A 22,459-nucleotide genomic window follows, 5' to 3' on the forward strand; every position below is an offset into this window, starting at 1 on the left:
ACATAAAGAACTTTATAGGTTATTATTTGCATCTTCAATTGAGCCTGGAAGTTAGAATGGCCCTGAGCAAATACAACTTAGGTTCGGTTCTGAAGTTATAGCTACTGCAACACCTCCATGATGACATGAGCAAACTTTTGGTGCTTGGCAGCCTGTATTTTTTATTTTACTGTTGTTCTGGTTTTATAGTGATCAGCAAATTTACCTGAGCTTCTGTCTGTTTCTATATAGAAACATAGAAGACTGACGGCAGAAAAAGACCTCATGGTCCATCTAGTCTGCCCTTATACTATTTCCTGTATTTTATCTTACGATGGATATATGTTTATCCCAGGCATGTTTAAATTCAGTTACTGTGGATTTACCAACTACGTCTGCTGGACGTTTGTTCCAAGGATCTACTACTCTTTCAGTAAAATAATAGTTTCTCATGTTCCTGATATGTTTTATACTTAAGACCTTCCACCATTCTTGTAGCCTGTCTTTGGACCCGTTCAAATTTGTCAATATCTTTTGTAGGTGAGGTCTCCAGAACTGAACACAGTACTCCAAATGTGGTCTCACCAGTGCTCTATATAAGGGGATCACAATCTCCCTCTTCCTGCTTGTTATACCTCTAGCTATGCAGCCAAGCACCCTACTTGCTTTTCCTACCGCCCGACCACACTGCTCACCCATTTTGAGAATGTCAGAAATCACTACCCTAAATCCTTCTCTTCTGAAGTTTTTGCTAACACAGAACTGCCAATGCAATACTCAGATTTAGGATTCCTTTTCCCCAAGTGCATTATTTTACATTTGGAAACATTAAACTGCAGTTTCCATTGCTTTGACCATTTATCTAGTAAGCTAAATCATTTACCATATTACAGACCCCTCCAGGAATATCAACCCTATTGCACACTTTAGAGTCATCAGCAAATAGGCATATAGATCACAAGTAGACAGTAGATGGGCAGCAGTTGCCATGATCATCCCAGTCTGCTAAGTCTTTCTCCCCCCCCCATTAATTAATCATTAAATATGAAGTAGCTGCAAGAGTTTTAATGTTTCTCCATTATAGCCTATAGTTGCATGTGTGATCAAATTAAATTCTGAATCAGTTTAAAATCTGAGTAACATCTAAATAGGATCTTATATAGGAATTTTGAATTAAATCTTATATGAATTTGGACATTTTGGTGCCATAACAACAGTTGATCACCACCGAATCTATTTTTTTCAGGAATAAAAAGTTTGAGCAAATTTTCTTTTCCAATTTTAACTAGAACAATATTTATTAAATGTTTGCAAATACATCAAAAAGATTGGTCCTCACTAAAGATATTTACATGAAGTTCAAACCACCAAACCCATATCTCTTTCCTATATGTGAAATATACACAATAAATCTACAAATTTAAAATTGCAAACAAGCAACAAATAGATATTCCACATGCATTTTTAATACACATATATTAAAATTTAGTAGCTAAAAAACTATTTTTTTCCCTTATAACCTCAAATCACTAGCACAATATAGTTCTTGGTGAGGACGGATGGAGATCTACTGTACATTTTCACAAGCAGAATGGTATCATTTCTCTGGGCGTTTTTCAAACCGTTCCAATAGTGCTCTTTGTATGTTGCCTGGTATTTCTTGATATTTATCTCTAAGATCTTTTATTGCACTTTTGGTCTGTAAAAGAGCAAAGAACAAGGAAAATATATATATTATTTTATTTTATTTGTCTGGAAAATATGTAAACTACATATTATACTTTTTAAATGCCACTGAAAACAAATGAAGTGTTGAAATAGGTGTTGTAACCTTATCTGAATGCCTCTTCTCATCCTGTCAAACCAGCCTTCAGAATGGGTTATCCTCGACCAATCATCTGGAGGATCGAGTCTGTCATTTGCAGAATTGCAAATTTACTGAATTTACTTTAGGGATGAAGGAAGAGTCAAGTCATAGAGTTACTTTGTCTGTTTGGATTTGATTGTCCTCATGGCCAACTTCCACTTGTGTCGTGAATCCACTTGCCATCACTTGAGCCATTTCATGTGCCTGGCCACTACAGAAGAAGACATAGCCCTGGCTGCAAAGCAGGATGATTGGAGAGTGGAGTCCACCAGGAACTGGAGTGCTGCGAAGATCTTGAAGAGATCCTGCTGTGTTCTGACATTAGAAGAAGGGATATGACCAGCCAGAAGAAGGTTGCACGTACAAAGAAGGAATAGGGCTTGGGGGGGAGGAGAGGGGATAATGGCCTGTCCTGAGGGGGCTGGGGCTGTGCAGTTGCCCTGAGCAGATTTAGTGGCAACCAGCTCCTCTCCTCTGCTTCCGGGGCATGCTTGTGGCCTGAATGTGGGAAATGTGAAAGATCTCTTTTCGGGCTGCCCTTGCTTCTCTACACTGGGAATGTGGAAGGATGGGGGGTCAAGAGGAGGTTCCCACAGAGTTGGCCTTCTCTGGGTCCCGTTGACTAAACAATGTCGTCTGGCGGGACCCCGGGGAAGAGCCTTCTCTGTGGTGGCCCCAACACTCTGGAACCAGCTCCCCCCAGAGATTAGGATTGCCCCCACCATCCTTGCCTTTCGTAAACTTCATAAAACCCACCTCTGCCGTAAGGCATGGGGGAACTGAGATATCTTTCCCAGGCCGATGTAGTTTATGTATGGTATGTTGTGTGCATGTTTTTTAAATTATGGGTTTTTAACTTTGTAATATTAGATTTGCATTGTACATTGTTTTCTATTGCTGCTGTGAGCCGCCCCGAGTCTGCGGAGAGGGGGCGGCATACAAATTAAATAAATAAATAAATAAATAAATAAATAAATAAATAAATAAATAAATAAATAAATAAATAAATAAATATTATTATTATTATTATTATTATTATTATTATTATTATTATTATTATTATTTGCTGCGTTTCTGTTGTTTTGCCTCCCGCTGTATTTCTTTCTCCAGCGAATAAGGGAAGGAAAAAGTTGTATTCCCTTATCAATGCAAGGTTAAAGCCTTGTCAGCAGCAATGTAAGGGTATAGCCCTGAGAAGGGTTGTTTGATTAGTATAGAGTTTAAGATTAAAAATTGGAAAGAAAGGTAAAGATATCAGGGAGTGCAATTAACCACGACTTATCCTCTGAAGGGTAGAGTCATATCTGGGATTCTACAGGGCAGATTCCAGCAATTATGCAAATGACTGACTCAATCCTCTAGATGATTGGTCAAGGATAACCTACTCTGAAAGCTGGTTCCACTCCTGGATGGAAAACAAACAATATCATATTTGTAACTGGATTTATTCTTTAAATTATATTTGCCATTATTTTTTTAAAGGTGTGATTCCACAAGCAATGAATATAACCCAAAGGTAATTATTAAGTAATAAATATTAGTAAGTATAAAGTATAGTATACTGTGATATTTTGGAGAGAAAGATTAACAAACTTCAGTAATATTTTCAGAGGTTTAGATGTCTGCAATTACACACTTTCTTTATCATAGACATACAATATAAAGACATAAATAATATCAATATTATCAATATACAGTGGAACCCCGACATAAGAGCTGCTCTACTTACGAGCAACTCGAGATAAGAGCTGGAGGGGAGAGATATATTTGTTCTACTTACAAGCCCAAATTCGAGATACGAGCGCCAAGGAGCTGTCTCCTGAAGCCGAACGCTAACTTCCGCGTTCGGCTTCAGGAGACAGCTGCGAAGCGGCGCGCATGTTTTAAAAGGTTGCAGCCGGCCTGGGGGGCTCGGGGGGTGCTTGCAGCCGGCCTGGGGGGCTTGCCAGAACCCCCCCCGAGCCCCCCAGGCCGGCTGCAACCTTTTAAAACACGCGCGCGGCTTCGCAGCTGTCTCCTGAAGCTGAACGCGGAAGTTAGCTCTTTTTCTTTCTCTCTTTTACCTTCCCTTCCTCTATTTCTTCTTTTCTTTCTCCTTCCCACCTTCTTCCCTCCCTCCCTCCCTTCACTCATTCCTCTCTTACTCTCCCCGTTCATAAGTTTCCTTGCTTCCTTCCTCTGTTCCTGTCCCTTTCCTCTTTCCTTCCTTCCTTCCCACCCTCCGTCCATTCATTTATCCCATTCCTCTCTTGATCGCTTAAAGCCGGTCCCTGGTGCAAAAAGGGTTGGGGACCTCTGTCCTACAGGATTGGGTGGCAGAGAAGTTGAACATATGTAAATTTAAAAGTTTAAGAAAGTTTACAAGTTAAGTGAAAGAAACTTCATTATTCATTTATATGTACATGTACATTTCTTCATTAAAAACTTGTCTTTCTGCATAATTTAGACTAACTTTGTGAGTTTTTTGAGGGCTGGAACCAATTAAAATTATTTACATTAATTCCTATGGGGAAAAGTCGTTCGAGATAAGAGCTGCTCGACTTAAGAGCCCAGGTCCGAAACGAATTAAACTCGTATCTCGAGGTACCACTGTACTCAGAACTGCAGAAAAAACAATTGCTGCCAACCTGCCTTCCATTGAGGACCTGTATACTGCACAAGTCAAAAAGAGGGCGGGGAAAATATTTTCTGACCCCTCTCATCCTGGACACAAACTGTTTCAACTCCTACCCTCAAAACGTCGCTACAGAGCACTGCACACCAAGACAACTAGACACAAGCAGTTTTTTCCCGAACACCATCACTCTACTAAACAAATAATTCCCCCAACACTGTCAGACTTTTTACTAAATCTGCACTTCTATTCTACTAGTTTTTCTCATCATTCCTATCTTTTTCCTCCCACTTAGGACTGTATGGCTGTAACTTGTTGCTTGTATCCTAAGATTTTTATTAATATTGATTGTTTCTTCATTGTTTGACCCCTATGACAATCATTAAGTGTTGTACCACATGATTCTTGACAAATGTATCTTTTTCTTTTATGTACGCTGACAGCATATGCACCAAGACAAATTCCTTGCGTGTCCAATCACACTTGGCCAATAAAATTCTATTCTATTCTAATATAATGACAAGTGTTATAATTGAGGTTTCTGCAGTTCACTTAAATTACCTTTTCAGCTAATTCTCTAGCTGATATATTTGGATCGTAAGGAATGGGATCTCCTATGTATGTGCAAAATTTCACAGGAAATCCACCATATACGGGAACAATTGGCCATCGGGTACGTTCATACAACCATTTGAAAGGCCCTGTGTGCAAAATCAAAAATATGGTCATGTTCCAACAACATGGTGTGGGGTGAACAATATTCAAAGTGCCCTGAATGGAAAAAAATGCAATTATATTTTAACTGTATAGAAATGTATGCAGAGCAAATGTCAAGGTCCTAATTCTGTGTAGAATTAGCCATTTTGTCTTGTTAATTTCCATCAGTATAAATACTCAAAAATGCAACTAAACTGTAGCTAAAGTAAAGCTGCATCTGTCACACAACTACTGTACAGCTGAAGAAATTTAAAGAAAACAAAACAAAAAGAATCACAGATAAGAAGAGAGAGAAGAAAAGACATAAGAACAAAAAATAATAGGATCAGCCAATTTGATTGAAAGCCAAGGTCAGGAAAGAAAAAGACAGAAAAATAGATGAATATAAGAAAAAAAAATAGAATATTTTTTAATTTAAAATCAACTGTCTAAACACAATTAAACAGAAATGCAGTTGAAATCATCATGACTTTCTTCCATAAAATATGCTTCAGCACAATCAGTAGATGCAAGTTTAATTTTTCTTACATATTTTCCCAAGTGTTCTGTATCCTTCTCGTAGATTTTTTGTAAATACAGGAATGACAGGCTGAGAAAGGTGGGAGAAAAGTAGCCAGAATTAGGGCAGCGTTTCAGCCTCTACAATTTAAAGATCATGCATTAGCATCATATACTGAATTATTAGTACAATAAATATTATCTCCACAAGGGAAATTATACCTTTCTCAGTGTTAGATACCTCACTTTTTAAACTGATTTCTAATAAAACACATGATATCTAAAGCAGTGGTGGGTTGTTATCGGTTAGACCCGGTACGGCGAACCAATAGCAGCGGCAGCGGGAGGCTCCGCCCATCCACCCAATCTACCCTTTTCCTTAAACTAGGTCAGTGATGGTGAACCTTTTTTGGTTCATGTGCCAAAAGGGAGTGTGTGTGTATATGTGTGCTAGTACGTGTGCACGTGCCCCCACCCCTTCTCTCTCCTATGGGCATGCACGCACACACACATGCGCGTTATCCCTGCATATATGCGTAATCCCCACCATCCCCATGCATGCGCACAGGCCTCACCGAAGCCTGGGACTGTGAAAAAACAGACAATCTGGAAGCTCAGAACCTGTACTTCCAGTTTGCTCATTGTTCTGTGTTTTGCACTCTAGAACTTTCAGGGAAGCTTCGTGAAGCCCTGGAGGCTGGAGTGCGAAAAACAGCACAACGGGCAAACCAGAAGTGCGTTTTCCAAACATTCATTTTGTCCGTTGGGCTGTTTTTTTGCACTTCCAGGCTTCAGGAAGCTTCCTTAAAGTGTCCCGAGTGTGAAACGGCCTTCCTCAAGGCTGAAAATCAGTTGGACAGCATGCACATGAGCTAACATAGATTAATGTCTTGTGTGCCCTCTGATATGGGTCCATGTGCCACCTGTGGCACACACGCCACAGGTTCTCCATCACAGAATTAGCTCATGGCTTTGAAAACAAAATAATTTTTTTAAAATAATACTGTCGCTATTTGATGTGGACTTTTTATGCAAGATGAAAATTTGCCATATAAATTTTTTTAAGTACAAATTTTATTAAATAAAGAAATGAGATAAGATTCAATTCATGTGGTAATAAATGTACGGAATAGAATCACTATGCACTTTTAACACTAAAACTATGAAAACAGAATATTTCAGTTATTATAAAACATGAATTTTCCTAAAGACGTTTTTTTTTTGTAAATCTCATAGATTTGGGAAAGAATTAACATTCCATAAAAATCAATGAAATATAAAAGTTCTTTCCTTTCATTAAACTATGACCAGTGAACAGTAGTGTATATGAAAAACAACTTTTCTAGCTAACAAGTTTTATTTACCAGAGAAGTTGTCTTTTGGTGTCCAGGCCCAGAATAGTTTTTTGCCATTTTCATTTGTATTTATTTATATATTTTATTAGTTCAATTTTTCTCAGCTGCCCATCTCAATCAATGACTGGTGGTATAAAATATATTACAACTAAAAATCTAAACAACATTTTAAAAACAACAAAAACATCAAATTTAAGATGCATATTTATTTATTTATTTATTTATTTATTTAAATAAATAAATAAATAAATAAATAAATAAACAAAAACGTCAAATTTAAGATGCATATTTATTTATTTATTTATTCATTCATTCATTCATTCATTCATTCATTCATTTATCCTGATTAGCAATATACCCAGGAAACTGGGCCCTAGATTTAGCACATTAAACTCAGGAACATAGCCAGGTTTTTAAGGCATTATGAAAGGCTAACAAGGTGGGGGCCATTCTGATCTCCGAAGGGAGGATATTCCATTCAGAAGGGCTGATGGGATCTTCAGAACGTTCATTCTGCTTGATCTAGTTAGATGGGTATACAGTAGACTCTTGAAAAAAGAAAATCCTCAGGTACCCCAGTCTCAAGCCATGTAAGCTTTACTGATAATCACAAGCACCCAGAAACACACCGATAACCAGTGCAGCTCACACAGGAATGGTATTATATGTGTCATATATATGGCACCATTTACTACATGAAGAACCAACAGTTGAAATTTTTGAATGGCCTTAAAGGAAAACCCCATGTAGAGTGTGTTACAGTAATCTAAGTCGGAAGTTACAAGGTGTAATACTGTACAGTTACTGTTACTGTGTAGACAGTTACAAGTTACTGTGAGCAAGACCTCCTAGTCCAGGTACAACTGGCCCATTAATTAGAAGTGTGGAAAGGTCCTCCTACCTATTGCTACTGCCTGCTCTTTGAGCAGAAGCCATGAGTCTAGGAGGACTCCAGATTGTGTACTGGGTCTGTTTGGACCCCATCCAGAAGAGAAGAACCATGTCTCTGGGGAGTCTAAATACCCACAGCCCTCCAACTTGCTAGGGTTGAGTCAAAGCTCGTTTTACCATCCAGTTCCCAACAGCCTTCAGACATTGGGATAAGATGTCCAGAGCATCACTCAAGGGTCCTGGGGTAGAGACATAAAGCTGGGTGTTGTGATGATATCTCACCATAAACCAATGGATGACCTCATCCAGCAGCCTCATGGGTTCATTTGAAAGAGAGAGAGAAGGAACCCTGACATACCCCGCAAAGTATGGGATGTAGACTAGACATTTTAATTATTTTATTTTTCAAGTACGTATTGGTAGTATACATAGATATAATGTTGTTTATATACATGAGGTGGGTACTAATAAGAGGGAAACAGGGACATTAGGCATGCTAGTGCACTTCTGTACGCCCCGTATGAACTGGGTGAGGTCAACAGTGGATAGTCTAAGGGTAAAGTTTTGGGCATTAGATCTCTCCTTCTATCAACTGGCCTTGGAGGAAGAAGAACCAGCATAGTACAGAACCATCTACCCCCAATTCCTGAAGTCAGCATACAATTATACCATGACTGATGATATCCAGTGCCACTGAGGTCAAGAAAAGCCAGGATGGATGCATTGTGTCCATCTGCTCCCACAAGAGGTCATATATGAACATGATCATTGCTGTCTCAGGTCCAAATCCTGGACTGAACCCCTACTGAAAGGGATCTAGATAATATGCTTCTTTCTCAGAGTTTTCTGAAGTTGCTGTGCAACCACACTGTCCATCATCATTTTCCCTAGAAAGTGGAGGTTGGAAACTAGATTAAAAACTGTCTAGGCTATTAGGTCAAGCAATGGTCCTTTGTGGAGAGGACACACCATTGCCTTTTTAACAGTTGACAGCACCACTCCTTCTCTAAAGGAAAAATTAGCTATTGCCCAAACTCATTCCACTCAACACGTCCCCTCCTGCAAGGCTTTAGTCAGAAGAGAAATGGATTTAACATACAAGTGGTCAAACTAGCAGCTGAGAGAACCCTGCCCACTTCTTCAGATTCAACAGGCTCAAACTCTTCACATATTACCTTGCGAGATGTAATCACTATAGACACTATAGACCTCCATAGACTTTGCTTGAAAGCTGGAGTCCAGCATAGAGTGAATGCAACTGATTTGTAACTGCATGTGTAGTATATTCTTCATAGTAATCTTTTAGGGAGACTTTGGCATTTTTCTCGCCAAGGAGGGACCAAATGACCCAGAACAGGGCTGCTCAGCAACCATGAACAGACACAATAAAGGTGAAGAAATACTTATGTTTCCCCACCATGAGGTAGTCCTTAATAGTGGCTCTAGCTTGTGTCTGATTGTCATCACCAGTGATATTGTAGGTATCTCTTAGTCTACTTAAGTTCTTTTCATTCCATCATGTGCCATGGAAAATTTCAGGAACTGTGGGAGCAAAGAAACTACTCAGGCGCTATCTGATCTGAAGATGCAGCCATTTCATTATTCCAGGCAGCCCCCCAAGGCTTTAATTGGACTAAGTATTAGACTTTTCAGAATAACCCCAAGTTACCAATAGGCTCAGCCTCCCTGCAGAGGGAAGTAGCAGAACCTGAGGGTCACCACTGAGTGGTCTGTCCATGGCAGAGAGAAATCAAAATCTCCAATTACTATGAATTGAGCCCTGCATGACTTGGGTCAGGTACATAGCTGCCATGATGGCCATAAATTCCAGATGTCTCTGACCTTCACCTAGGGATGGTGGGTTGAAATCTCCCAGCAACATAAATCTAGGGATCTCCACCACCAGCTCAGTCATGGAATCAAGGAAGTCAGGCAGGGAACAACATCAACAGAATAATAGAACTCTCCTGGTGCTCAACTTAGCATCCCACCTCCAACAATTTGTGGAGCAAGGTCCCTGAATGTTCACCAAGAATCCCAGAGAATCAGTGTCACTTTATCTCCCCTACTCTGGGATTTTGGCCAAATGTGGAAACCAGCCAGCCAGATCTCAGAGAGCGGAACCCAACCCTCTTCCCCCAGCCAACTCTCAGTGATGCATGCCAGATCAGCTTTTTCCTTAACAATTAAGTCATAAATCAAGATAGTTCTGTTGTTAAATCATAACAACATAACATGTTGCATAGCGTAACATAACAACATAATTGTTACAGACAATTATGTTATAATTATGTTACAGACAATTTAGCATTCACCAGCAGCAGCTGACAGTCTGGGGCTTTGAAAACCTGCCATCTGAAGCCTGAGTTTGAGTCTGAGAAAAATTTTCCCTTGAAAGCAAAGACATTCAATAGATCTGCCCTGGTGACTAGATTATCATCCTACTCAGAAGTCACTCTTTAGTTGGTCATTTTTGTCCTCATTACTTCACAGTAAGATTACAGAGTCCCTTTGAGGACTGTTCAGAAGCTATTACTGGAATGCATTAGAATGTGGCAGTAGTGGGCTACCTACAAACGTCAATGGTTGCTGATGGGTGGGTTTTGGGGTACAATTCAAGGTGCTTGTTATCATCTTTTTTGGCACAAAGCCAGAACTATCTTCCATCATTTCTGCCCATCTAATAAAATCAGCAGAGTAGTTAGGCATACTCCAGGTTCCTTCAATTAAATAATGTTATTTCTTGGGACCTGGATATCGTGCCTTCTCTGTTGTAGCATTTGCCTCCAGGAAGACAATCTCTAAAGAGATACATATGGCTCCCCAACATAATATGGTTTCATTTCAACTCTAAAAGCGTTACTGTTTTCCTAGATCTTGGAGTAGTATGGCTGCTAACCTTCTGTAAGTTGTTTTTGTTCTTTTATTTAGTTACTATTCTCTTTTGGAGATCTATCATCTGTTTCTCCAATTTTATCGTTTATTTTAAAGTGTAAGTTGCAGAGACTCACAATTATCCAGAAGGCAAAAATGTTCACCCCACAATTCATTTATTTATTTATTTATTATTTAGATTTGTATGCCGCCCCTCTCCGCAGACTCGGGGCGGCATACAAATCCAAGTTACCTACAGGTTGTTGTTTTTGTGGAGAAGCATTGCAGAAAACTTAAATCAATGGCTGGAATGATGTAGATGATATGAAATTATAAATTAATGATTGCTGAAATAGATTTCTATTTAATCCAATGTCCATTGTAACCTTCATTATAATGTTTTAGATACATAGCAAAAAGCTACTCACCACTTTTGCATCTTTAGCGACATGAGCAAAGCCTGTTCGGCTACCCCATAATAAGTCATAGTTCTCATCGCTAAACAGTGCTTCTCGGGTTCCACCTGGTAAAACTCCCAATAAGTATCCTCTTTTCAGAATTTCAGTACATTCTGTCCTTCCATTATGTGTAAGGCCTTCCACATTATAAAACAGTTTTATACCTGTACAAGATACCAGCGAAACCATCTTTAGAATATATACAGTGTTATACCTAAAAATCTTATACATACACAAATAAAAGTATTCCTCCCTTGAGTTCTCTTTTGTAACCCATATATAAAATTAAATCCTGTGAACCAATGGTCAAGAGCACATAAGAAACAAGTATTATATACACACTGGTAACAGTTTTTAACATAATTATTAAGGAACATAGCTGCCTTGTTGTGCTTCTGAATGATCATCTAAATGCTCTCTACAATATGGATCTAATTTAATTTTTGTCTGAAATGCTACTAAATGTAGATTTCTATCAAAGAGCCAATTTAAATGTATTTTGGATGCTGTATAAAGCCATGGAGATGGTCTTGAAATAAATATTCATAAACCAATACGGAAGTCCTGGAAAAGGAAGTATTATTAAGATGCTCAATCTGGCTTGCCCCTCTAGATAGATGGGAAAGATTCTGTTACTATAACCCCATGATTGCAAACTTATGGCACACGTGCTACAAGTGGCACATAAATCCCTCTCTGCATGCCATCACCCCAGGTCAGATCTCTTTGACATTTCTTTTCTGAGCTGCTGTTTCCTTGCAAATGACAGAACAGAATCTCACAAAAGAAAAAGAGGTGTTGGGATGTCCCAACTCCTGCAGACCAGCTGGTCTTCAGGTCTCTGCTGCACATGTGCACATGTCCATGCATGTGCACCTCAATTCATGTCCATACATGTGCGTGTTCATGAATGCACCTTTCAGTTTGGTTTTATTGGACTTATATGCTGTCCATCTCTGGGGCCTCGGGGCGGCTTACAACATTTCAATAAAAAAATACAATATATAAAACACTTCTAATCCAATTAATAGAAATAATTAATTTTAAAAATTATCTTAAAAAGCTAAGCGTTTAAAAATCAAACATTCCGGTGCATACTACCATATCCTACACATTCACAGGGCAGAGGCTGGGGTCTAGTGGCTCCAAGCCTGACGGCATAAATGCATTTTCAGATTCTTACGAAAGGCAAGGAGGGTGGGGACAGTGCGAATCTCTGGGGGAAGCTGCTTCCAGAGGGCCAGGGCCCCTACAGAGAAGGCTCTTCCCCTAGGTCCCGCCAAGCGGCAATTGTCTAGTTGACGGGTATGCGTGTACACTTTTGGACACTTGGTGTCTAAAAGGTTCAGCCTCACTTCTAGCCTATCTTATGACATTAAAAAGTTCTAGTCTTCCTGTGGAATTGGTTTCCTGGTTTGGTCCATTTCTGACATATCTAAACATAATTACAAGTAAATTTCTATTAAAACAATGTATACTCAGCAACACATTTTATAGGACATGATGTCTTTTATGTTCAGACAGGGTACAAATATTAAACAAGTTTGGCAGGGCTTATATTATATTGCTGACTGTAAAAATGTATGAAACTGGAATTGTAGAAGGCTGCACCTTAACTAATACATCTGTAATTAGTCACACATATACAGATACAAGTAATATAGACCGCCTTCTGCCGCACGAATCCCAGCGACCGATTAGGTCCCAGAGTCGGCCTTCTCCGGGTCCTGTCAACTAAACAATGTCAGTTGGCGGGCCCCAGGGGAAGAGCCTTCTCTGTGGCAGCCCCGGCTCTCTGGAACCAGCTCCCCCCAGAGATTAGAACCGCCCCCACCCTCCTTGCCTTTCGTAAACTCCTCAAAACCCACCTATGTCGTCAGGCATGGGGGAATTGAGATATCTCACCCGAGCCTATATAATTTATGTATGGTATGTTTGTAGGTATGTTTGTTTAAAAATTGGGTTTTCTTAACTATTTTAAATTTAAAATTGTAAATTATTAGATTTGTCATGAAATGTTTTATTGTATTGTGAGCCGCCCCGAGTCTACGGAAAGGGGCGGCATACAAATCTAATAAATAAATAAATAAATAAATAAATAATAAATAAATAAATAATAAATAAATAAATAAACAAACAAATAAATAAACAAATAAACAAATAAATAAATAAACAAATAATTAAACAATTAAACAAATAATTAAATAAATAATTAAACAAATAATTAAACAAATAATTAAATAAACAAACAAACAAATAAACATCCTGCTACAGAAAACGGGAAAAGGCAATGAAAGTTTGGATAGACACTAACATCATTCATTATACCTTTGCTGTGGATAGCATGGTGGGACCCAGTTTGATCTAGATTCTAGAGGTTAAAGAAGATGGCTACAAACCAGGAGACCATAAGTTCTTAGCTATAAAAGACAGCTACATGACTTTGAAGCAGTCATAGTCTCTCTCAGCCCAGCCCACCTCACAAGCTTGTTGTTATGGGGAAAATAGGGGGAGGAAGTGTTGGATATGTCCACTGCCTTGAATTATTTGTAAAAATAATAAGGGTGGTATACAAATAAATACATTTCCCCATTATTGCCACAAAACTTTCAGCCTCTTTTACTGAATGATGATTCTGAGCAATAACTAATGGAAGGTTAAAATCACTGCCAGTAAAAATTTTGTGACAGGATGTTCGTTTCTAGTAAAGACTAGCTCTTCAGTCAAAGGGTTGATACAAATTGATACAAAATAAAGACAAATTTGCAATGGATTTTTCCCCAATAGATGAGGAATGAAAAAAAAAATGGATAAAACCAACAGGGGAAAACCTTTTTATTTTGAGGAAACATTTTGTTAGATGATATTTGAACGAGCAGAACAGTGTAAGTAGATCATTGTACATGGTTTGAAGATAATGTAAAAGATTTTTTTTCCTGATTACATAGGCAAAGTGAAACAGAAAACTTATTTTCAATAGTTTGCCTGGGAAATTTTTGTTCTCAAACAACCAAAAAACATTGTTTTAATTCTTATAAAACATTGTTTATTCTTTATAAAAAATAAGATGCTTAATAATAGTGGAACAGACCTAAGCTATTTTGACTTAGGCTAAAAAACCAGTATTTTTCAGTAACAATCAAAATGTCAAAAAGATACAAGATTTGCTTGATAATTTAAGAAGCCAAATAACCTTGCATTTTAGAGGAACTCTGTAAGTTTAAAAAATAAATTGTAATTACATTTGTGTTGCAAGATTTGCAATATACAGTGTTTGTGCACAGACAACATGTTTTACCTGGTATTTTGGAAAAATGGTAATCAACCACTGTGCGGCAAAATCTGCCTGTTCGTAAATATAATCTAGATACAAAGTAGTAATAGTCTAGAGGAAAGGCTCCATGGTAAAATACGATAAGCCCTGGTCCTTCTGGTACTTTATCCATCCCATGTATCTCATAACCTGTTTAAAGGATAAAATATAAGAGTTTCAGCATTGCTTTAATAAGCAATTAGCATGGAATCTAGAAGAAACTGCAGGCGATAAAAGCACAGTTGTTGTGATCAAAAACTGACTCAAAGCTAAATTGTTCGCTATAATCCTCTTCAGCATTTATACTGTCAAAATACCAAAAGTGGTGAGACTGATAGATCTCAGCCTCATCACCTACTTCCAATTTGATTAACAAATATAGAAACAGATTAGAGGATTAAGCTTTTGAATCTCAGGATTCATAGCACAGAATGTAGTGCAACATCTAGAAGTAATAGTCCTTTCTGAGATACAGTCCAAAATATGGATTTCTAATGTAGGTGATACTGTACATGTATCATTCGATGAACAGCTTTCACGGAATCAGATTTACAAGAGAATAAAATAGTTACAGCAGAAAGGTGTTTTTCTTGGACACAGTCATCATAATAGAAAATAAAAGCAATTTATATATCCAGGTATATCATAAAACAATGGGCACACAGCTAAAGAGGATAAAATAGACAACTTTGCAAGATCAGATTCAAGGTTTTGGAAAATGAGGTCAGTAAGAGACGTGCACAAGCATACCAGCCTGCCTACCACCCCTGTCCAAATGTTCCCCTTTTGTTTCTATCCATGTTATGTATATAAATAATGTTATATGCATGTATATTATCAAATATGTACTTGGCAAATAAAATAAAAAATAAATCCCTAGGTGAGGCAAATAGGAAGAAAAGTATGAGAAGATTCATGGAGATAGGTTCCATCTACAAACTATTCAAGAAAGGAAGCACCTACAGGTTGTCCTCAACTTACACTGGGATTGGAATTCCTGTCGCTAAATGATGTCGTCATAACGCATGACATCACTTAGCAATGGCAATCCCTACAATCCCATAAGGTGAGGCAATTTCCTGTTTGCTTCCTACAAGCAAAGTCAATGGAAAAGCCTGCAGAAAGTCACCAGCTATGAGGTAGAATAGAAGGTGACGTTAAATGGGGGAGGGAGCAAGGGTGGTACAGGAGGGGGTACAACAGAGCATCAAGGAGGATGCTCCCCCACCCTATTTTGTATCTAAGTAGACCTCCCTGCAGCCTCCTGGGACCAAAAATGGGTTGCTGGGGAGTGCCACACACACCCATGCCTAGCAGGCCTCCTTGAAGTCTCCTTGGACCAAAAATAGGACGCAGGGGGGCGCAGGGGGCACCAGCCGTGCTCCCCACATCCATATGCGCTTGACACCTCCCACCTCACAGGCACATGCATCTCCTGCATGCACCCACCCTCCGGCAGAAGGAGTGCACATATATGCGGTGGAGTTGAGCTGGGCGATGGGTCATGTGCCTGCAGAGAGAACTCTGCATGTCAACTGTGGCATACATGCCATAGGTTCGCTATTATTATTATTATTATTATTATTATTATTATTATTATTATTATTATTATTTATTGGATTTGTATGCCACCCCTCTCCGCAGACTCAACGAGCCTTCAGTAAATCATTATCTCAGTTCAGTTTTTTTTCCAACACAAAGGTAGCATTGGTCTTTAAAACACATACCCCAAAATAAGTGGATCTGGATAATGAAGAGGATTTTTACAGAGCAAAACCTAAATTTGATGTCATTTACACAACACATTTTAGAAAGATTGTTCATGCTTTTCTAACAAGATAGGGTTCCTAATCTTTTTTAAAAAATATATTTTGGGTTTGTTTTGTATGTTTTTGGCAAGCCTACAACCTGTTACTTGCATTCCTCCAATAACTTACATGCAGTGCAATTGTTATTATTTCTTCCTGCTTTTCTGTGCTTTGCAAACTAATATCTATCACCAAGGGGATTACATGGTTGGTATGGTACATGTGTATGCACTCACATTATATTCCACATTAAATGCAGTGATACGATTTTCCCCCCACACATAATTTTAAAAATACAACTTGATGGAGGATTCTGAAATCAAGATTGCTGCATGTTGCCCATCTGTGCCATTTAAGGTAATCACTGGGCTATTGTCAACAAAGCCACATCAACATGTAGATCAAGTAGACTAAACTTACCGTGCCACAGGGTACCATATATGTCCCAAAGGTGAGCCACCGCCCTCCGTCCATTGTCCCACGATTGACTGAGATAATCGTCCTCTAAGTTAACTTTTCTCTTGTAAATATGCAAGAGAAAATTGGAAAGATAAATAAAGCCCAGAATTATTAAAACGGGAGAAAAGAGAAGTAGGAACAGTACTGACGCCCAGAAAAAGTATGCTGAGTAATCCGTGAAACTGTTTATGATATTATATGGAGACATATTGATACTGTTCAGTAATTCCATGGCCCAGGTCATGTTGACTCGCCCAACAGAAAACTAATTGCTCTTCTGTTTAAAAGCAATGCGATAGGGGGGGAAAACCCAGCTTATTAACATTGGCCCTGGATGCAGACAATTATTAAGTAGCTGTCATTGTTGCAATAGGCAGTTGCCATTTCCATATTGTAAAGATTGTTCACATTCCACCAATTAGTCAAGGGAGTCCACAAACTGCAATAAATAAATAAATAAAATAAGATATATTTAACTCAGAAGAGGCTCATGCTGGGCGCCTTTCAGATGTATTGGATATGAACTTCCATCATCCCCAACCAAGATGCCCTTTCAGTCCGGTTTTAAAGTATTTCTAGGCAGAAACTCTTTCAAGGCAATTTTGACAGATTAAATTGTAAGCATACAAACATAGATGAAGCTGCAAATTTCCACCGATTGAAAAGTTTGTGCCAGGGACTGGAACCAAAGCCATGAAAGATTTGAGAGGAAGAGGAGGAGGGGGCCTGGCAGCCCTTTCCGAAGCTGTAGAGGACCGGGAGGAAAAAGCTCCCCTTTTTTCCCCTGATCAAACTAATTCACCGGATCTCAAAGAGGCCAAGGGCCAGCAGGGGGGAGGGGCTTTGCATCTCTCAAGCGCTTCTTCTCCATTCCGAGAGCGAGGAAGTTTCGGCTTTTCCTTCCTGCCTCGCCGTTAAAAATATGCCGGCCGAGCAACTTTGGGGAGCCGCGCCCTCGCTCGGGATCACTTGAATCTCGGCGCTCCATCCAGGGACGCTAAGCACAGCACCGGAGGGTTCCTGAAAAGCATCCCGGGCGTGAACCAATCTAGGTGGCAGGAATAACCCCGGCCCGGGTTCGGCCCAAAAGCGTTCGATGGACGACCAAACGAGGAAATCGCCCAGAAACCTGCAACCCCGAAAAGCCGCAATGCAGTATGAAGTTGCGCATCGTGGTAGATGCAAAAGGAGGAGGAAGAGGAGGAGGAGACCTTCGGCGCCGTCTTTCCTTGCAGGACTACGAATCGAAGAAGGATTTGGCTTTTTCTTGCCTTTATTTTTTTTTCTGGGCTGCACCATTTCAGACCGCAAAGTACAAAAAGTACAAAATACAACCGCACGTTTCCGAATTTCGCAATAGAAGCAAAAGAGCCGTTGTTCCATTTTGCTTTGCTTTTTAATTTAAAAATATTATCTTTAGCGATATGGAGCTTTTCATTGGGAAAAATAAAACCCCTACCTACAGTATGTTGTGGTACGTTCCCTCTGTCTAAGCCCTTCGGGAAGGATTTAAACGTGGAAGTGGTTTGCCAAGGTTGAGAAACATTGAGCTATAAAATGTTTCAACCCCAAAATGGGCTATTTTAAATAACTTGTGAATGGTGAATGGTAAAATATCCCATGATGCATTACAGGCCCTTTATACTGCACATCTGTATCTTTTGCCATGCACTTAAAAATTAATTTAATTTAATTTAATTAATTGGATTTGTGAGCCGCCCAACTCCTTTCGGAGTCTGGGCGGCGTACAACAGATAAAAATTATATAAAAACAGTTAAATCCCCATTAATAAAGCATTCATACTTCTGGGCCGGAGATTGATGCTGTTGGTTAGATCAGTGTTTCCCAACCTTTTTTGAGGCGCCGCACATTATTCATATTTTCAAAATCCTGGGGAACACTGAACGGGGGGGGGGTGGGGGGGTGGCTAAAGAAAAGTTTTGACAAAAAAAAATCTTCCTCCATTTCGCTCTATTTCTCCCTCACTCTTTCTCTCTCTTCCTTCCCTTCTTTTCTCTCTCCATCCCTCTTTCTTTCTTCCTCTCTTTTTTGCTCTCTTTCTCTCTCCCTCCTTCCCTCCCTATATGTCTTTCTCTCTCCCTTGCTGTCTCTGCCTCTCTTGCTATCTCTCTTTCATTCTCTTTCTTTCTTTCTCTCTGTCTCTCTTTCTCTGTCTCTCTTTCTCTCTTGCTAGCTCTCTTTCTCTCTCTTTCTCTGTCTCTCTCTCTCTGCCTCTCTTGCTATGTCTCTCTTGCTCTCTCTCTCTCTCTCTCTCTGCCTCTCTTGCTATGTCTCTCTTGCTCTGTCTCTCTTTCTCTCTCTTCCTTTCTTCTCTGCGGAGGCCGGCGAAGGTTTTTCTTATTTTAAATGTTCCGGGTGGCAGGGGGATGCGGAGCCCGCACGCACACATACCCGACATTCCAAATTCTGCCTCAGCTGTGAGAAGAACGCCTGCCCCGCCTGTCCTGCAGCCCTTTCGCTGACAGCCTGGGACAAAAGAGCTCCGTGAAGGGACTGCAAGAGGGGCCGGGCGGGCATTAGCAGCCGGATGAGGAGGACGAGAAGCCGCTGCAGCCACCCCCAATCCCCCCCTTCCCTGGGTGCCTTCCAAAGGCCCCTGGAAAAAGGCAGGAGGTAGCAACAAGGCGCGAGGACAAGCAGGCAGCTTGGCGGAGGGGAAGCGCTGAGGGGCTCTCCTCCTTCCCCACCCCCGCGCTTCTCTCCCGCCCTGGCTTTTGCTTTGCCCGCAGATTTCCCCGCAGTTCAAAAGGAGGCAAGAGGTGGCCTGGATGAAATTGCGGGGAAATCATGGGGCGAAGCGAAAGCCAGGGCGGGAGAGAAGCGCGGGGGTGGGGAAGGAGGAGAGCCCCTCAGCGCTTCTCCTCCGCCAAGCTGCCTGCTTGTCCTCGTGCCTCGTTGCTACCTCATGCTGCTCCCACCATGGCTGCGCGCGGTTCCGGTGCCCCTGGCTGAAGGTCGTCCTGTGGCTGGTCTTGGGCTTTATGGTGGCTTCCTGGTTCCCTCTCCTCCCTCCGCCTGTGTCTACCGCCAGCGCCTCATTCCTCGGAGCTGCCGCTTCCTTCCAGGCAGCCCAGCCACGCTGCCATAGAAAGTGCAGAGGTTATTGCCGCCACCTCTGCCTCCACTCAGGAAGCCACCGTGGTTGAGCTGAGGGAGAGGAAAAGGCGCGGTGACCACGGTGGCTCCCTGAGTGGAGGCAGAAGCGGTGGCAATAACCTCTGTGCTTTCTACGGCAGCGTGGCTGAGCTGGACGGAGGGAAGAGGCAGCTCCCACTCGAGGAACCCACGGCAACGGGCGACGGCTTGGTGGGAGGCGACGGCGGGAGACACAGGCGGTGGGAGGAGAGGGAACCAGGAAGCGACTGTGAAGCCCAAGACCACCCACAGGACGACACTCAGGCAGGGGCGCCGGCAGCGCCCCACCCAGCTTGAGCTTCTCGCGGCACACCTGGCCATGTCTCCCGGCACACTACTGTGCCGCGGCACACCGGTTGGGAAACGCTGGGTTAGATCAATCAAGAATTCTTTTTTCAAGAAAAATGTATAATTCAAAAAAAACAAATAATTCCCTCAATACTGTCAAACTATTTACTAAGTATATTTACAATTTATATTGACTGGTTCTAATATGATTGGATTGTTTAATTGTACCCAGACTATCATTAAATGTTATACCGTACTTTATGATTCTTGATGAACTTATCTTTTATGTACACTGAGAGCATTACACTGAGGAAAACAAATTCCTTGTATATACAATCACATTTGGTCAATAAAATTGTATTCTATTCTATATATTCTATCCTATCCTGTCCTATCCTATGGAAGAGAATAACGAGCCGCAAGGTTTATAAATTTAATTACAGTGACAATTAATGCCCCCATTGCAAGACCTGAAGGGCCCAACTGGGGACATCTCTCTGAGTATTAAGCATTGACACTGACTTGATGGCACATAATGAAAGTAATTTCCACCTGCAGGAAGGACAGCATTAAGGCTGTCATCACCAAGAGCCTCTTAGCCAGTGATGGCTAACTTCATTGTTGCTGCATGTTGAAAGCATGCGTTTGCGCACCCATAATGCAATGTGCATGTGATGCACACACACACACCATGACCCCTGCACCTATGCACAACATCCCTGCATGCACCTTCCCTTGCACATGCACGCACATCTTCTACATGTGCATGCGTGTCAGAGACCCAAAAAGCAGCTGGCCGGCTGGAGGCAAGCTGGGGCAAGGGATCACGTGCCCACAGAGAGGGCTCTATGTGCCATCTGTGACACGTGTGCCATAGGTTTGCTATCACGGCTCTTAGTTATTAGTGGAAGACCATGATGGGGAAGAAATAACAGAAATTGGAAACATTTTGTCCTGGGCTACTGCAGGGGAGAGAGGGAGTGAGGGAGGGAGGAAAGGTTGGTTCTTGAACTTAGGTTCAAACTTTAAATTTGATTGGAAACTGCTTAAGTTCCAGACCTTCCCTTAACTGGAAAGTCAAAGAAGAAGCCAGCATCACTTAATAACTGTGTTACTAACTTAACAATTGTTATTATTCAAAATAAATAAATAAATAAAATTTAAAAAACAATTGCTATGATTCACTTATCAACTGTTGCAAGAGAGGTCAAAAAATGGGGCAATATTCACTTTCCAACTGTCACTTAGCAATAGAAATTTTGGGTTCAACCGTAGTCATAAGTTGAGCACTACCTATACAAGGGAGGACTTGTGAATGCTTTCTATAAAAGTGTCTCTCAAATGTGGCAAGTTTAAAAATGGGTGAACTTCAACTCCCAGAATTCTCCAGCCAGCTAAGTTTGAATAACATTGTTTCAAGACATTCATCTCTTGTGTAAGTAGGCCTTCCTTCCTTCCTAACAGCCACAAGATAATAGGTATGGTACAAACATAAACAAAAGGTAAATGTGGACAATAGGACAGGGACAGTAGGCACGCTGGTGCGCTTATATAAGCACCTTGCAGACACCATAGGAAATGGGGAGAGGTCAACTGTAGGTAGGACAGTCTAAGGTTAAGGTTTTTTGGGAAGAAACCACAGAGGCAGGTAGTGCATTCCATGCATTGATCACTCTGTTGCTGAAATCGTACTTTCTGCAGTCGAGTTTCGAGCGGGTTACGTTGCATTTGAATGTATTGTATTGTGTGCACATACATTGTTGCGGTTGAAGCTGAAGCATTCATTAACCTGTAGGACATTATGGTGGGTGATTTTATGCTCTCTCTAGAGCAGTGTTTCCCAACCTTGGCAACTTGGAGATATGTGGACACATAATGACACATTCGCTGGCTGGGGAATTCTGGGAGTTGAAGTCCAAATATCTTCAAGTTGCCTAGGTTGGGAAACACTGCTCTAGAAACATCTAATGCACAAATGCTACTTTTCCCATTGTTTTCTATGCGAACTCCTCTTCGGTCAGAGCACGAAAGGACAGAAGCTCTCCATGCAAGGCGATTATTCTCAGCCTCACAACTGAGGAGGCAGCCTTGTTCACAAAAAAAGGGGGCGGCCTTGTTCACCACTGCTTGCAGGCACTTCCCCTTCCGGACTGCAAGGAGGGTAAACGGGCGTGGAGATCC

The 22,459-nt window shown here is 40.8% G+C and overlaps 1 protein-coding gene across 2 annotated transcripts; it reads right to left on the reverse strand.

Annotated features, from left to right (window-relative positions):
• Positions 1 to 1,245: 1,245 nt before the first annotated feature.
• Positions 1,246 to 18,258, reverse strand: LOC139165929 (DGAT1/2-independent enzyme synthesizing storage lipids-like). Of its 2 annotated transcripts, none has more exons than XR_011558841.1 (6): positions 16,795 to 18,258; positions 14,552 to 14,716; positions 11,224 to 11,417; positions 5,706 to 5,816; positions 5,022 to 5,161; positions 1,246 to 1,678 (listed from the first exon to the last, which is right to left on the reverse strand). XR_011558841.1 is itself a non-coding variant. In XM_070749169.1 (6 exons), the coding sequence occupies exons 1-6, from the start codon at positions 17,075 to 17,077 to the stop codon at positions 1,577 to 1,579; spliced, it is 945 nt and encodes a 314-aa protein (XP_070605270.1). In that variant the 5' UTR covers positions 17,078 to 18,258; the 3' UTR covers positions 1,246 to 1,576. The 2 variants fall into 2 exon arrangements, 1 of the variants encoding a protein (XP_070605270.1); XM_070749169.1 differs by having other exon boundaries at positions 5,706 to 5,766.
• Positions 18,259 to 22,459: the final 4,201 nt, after the last annotated feature.

This window comes from Erythrolamprus reginae, chromosome 3 (assembly GCF_031021105.1).
Source record: "Erythrolamprus reginae isolate rEryReg1 chromosome 3, rEryReg1.hap1, whole genome shotgun sequence".
In the NCBI taxonomy this organism is placed as follows: domain Eukaryota; kingdom Metazoa; phylum Chordata; class Lepidosauria; order Squamata; family Dipsadidae; genus Erythrolamprus; species Erythrolamprus reginae.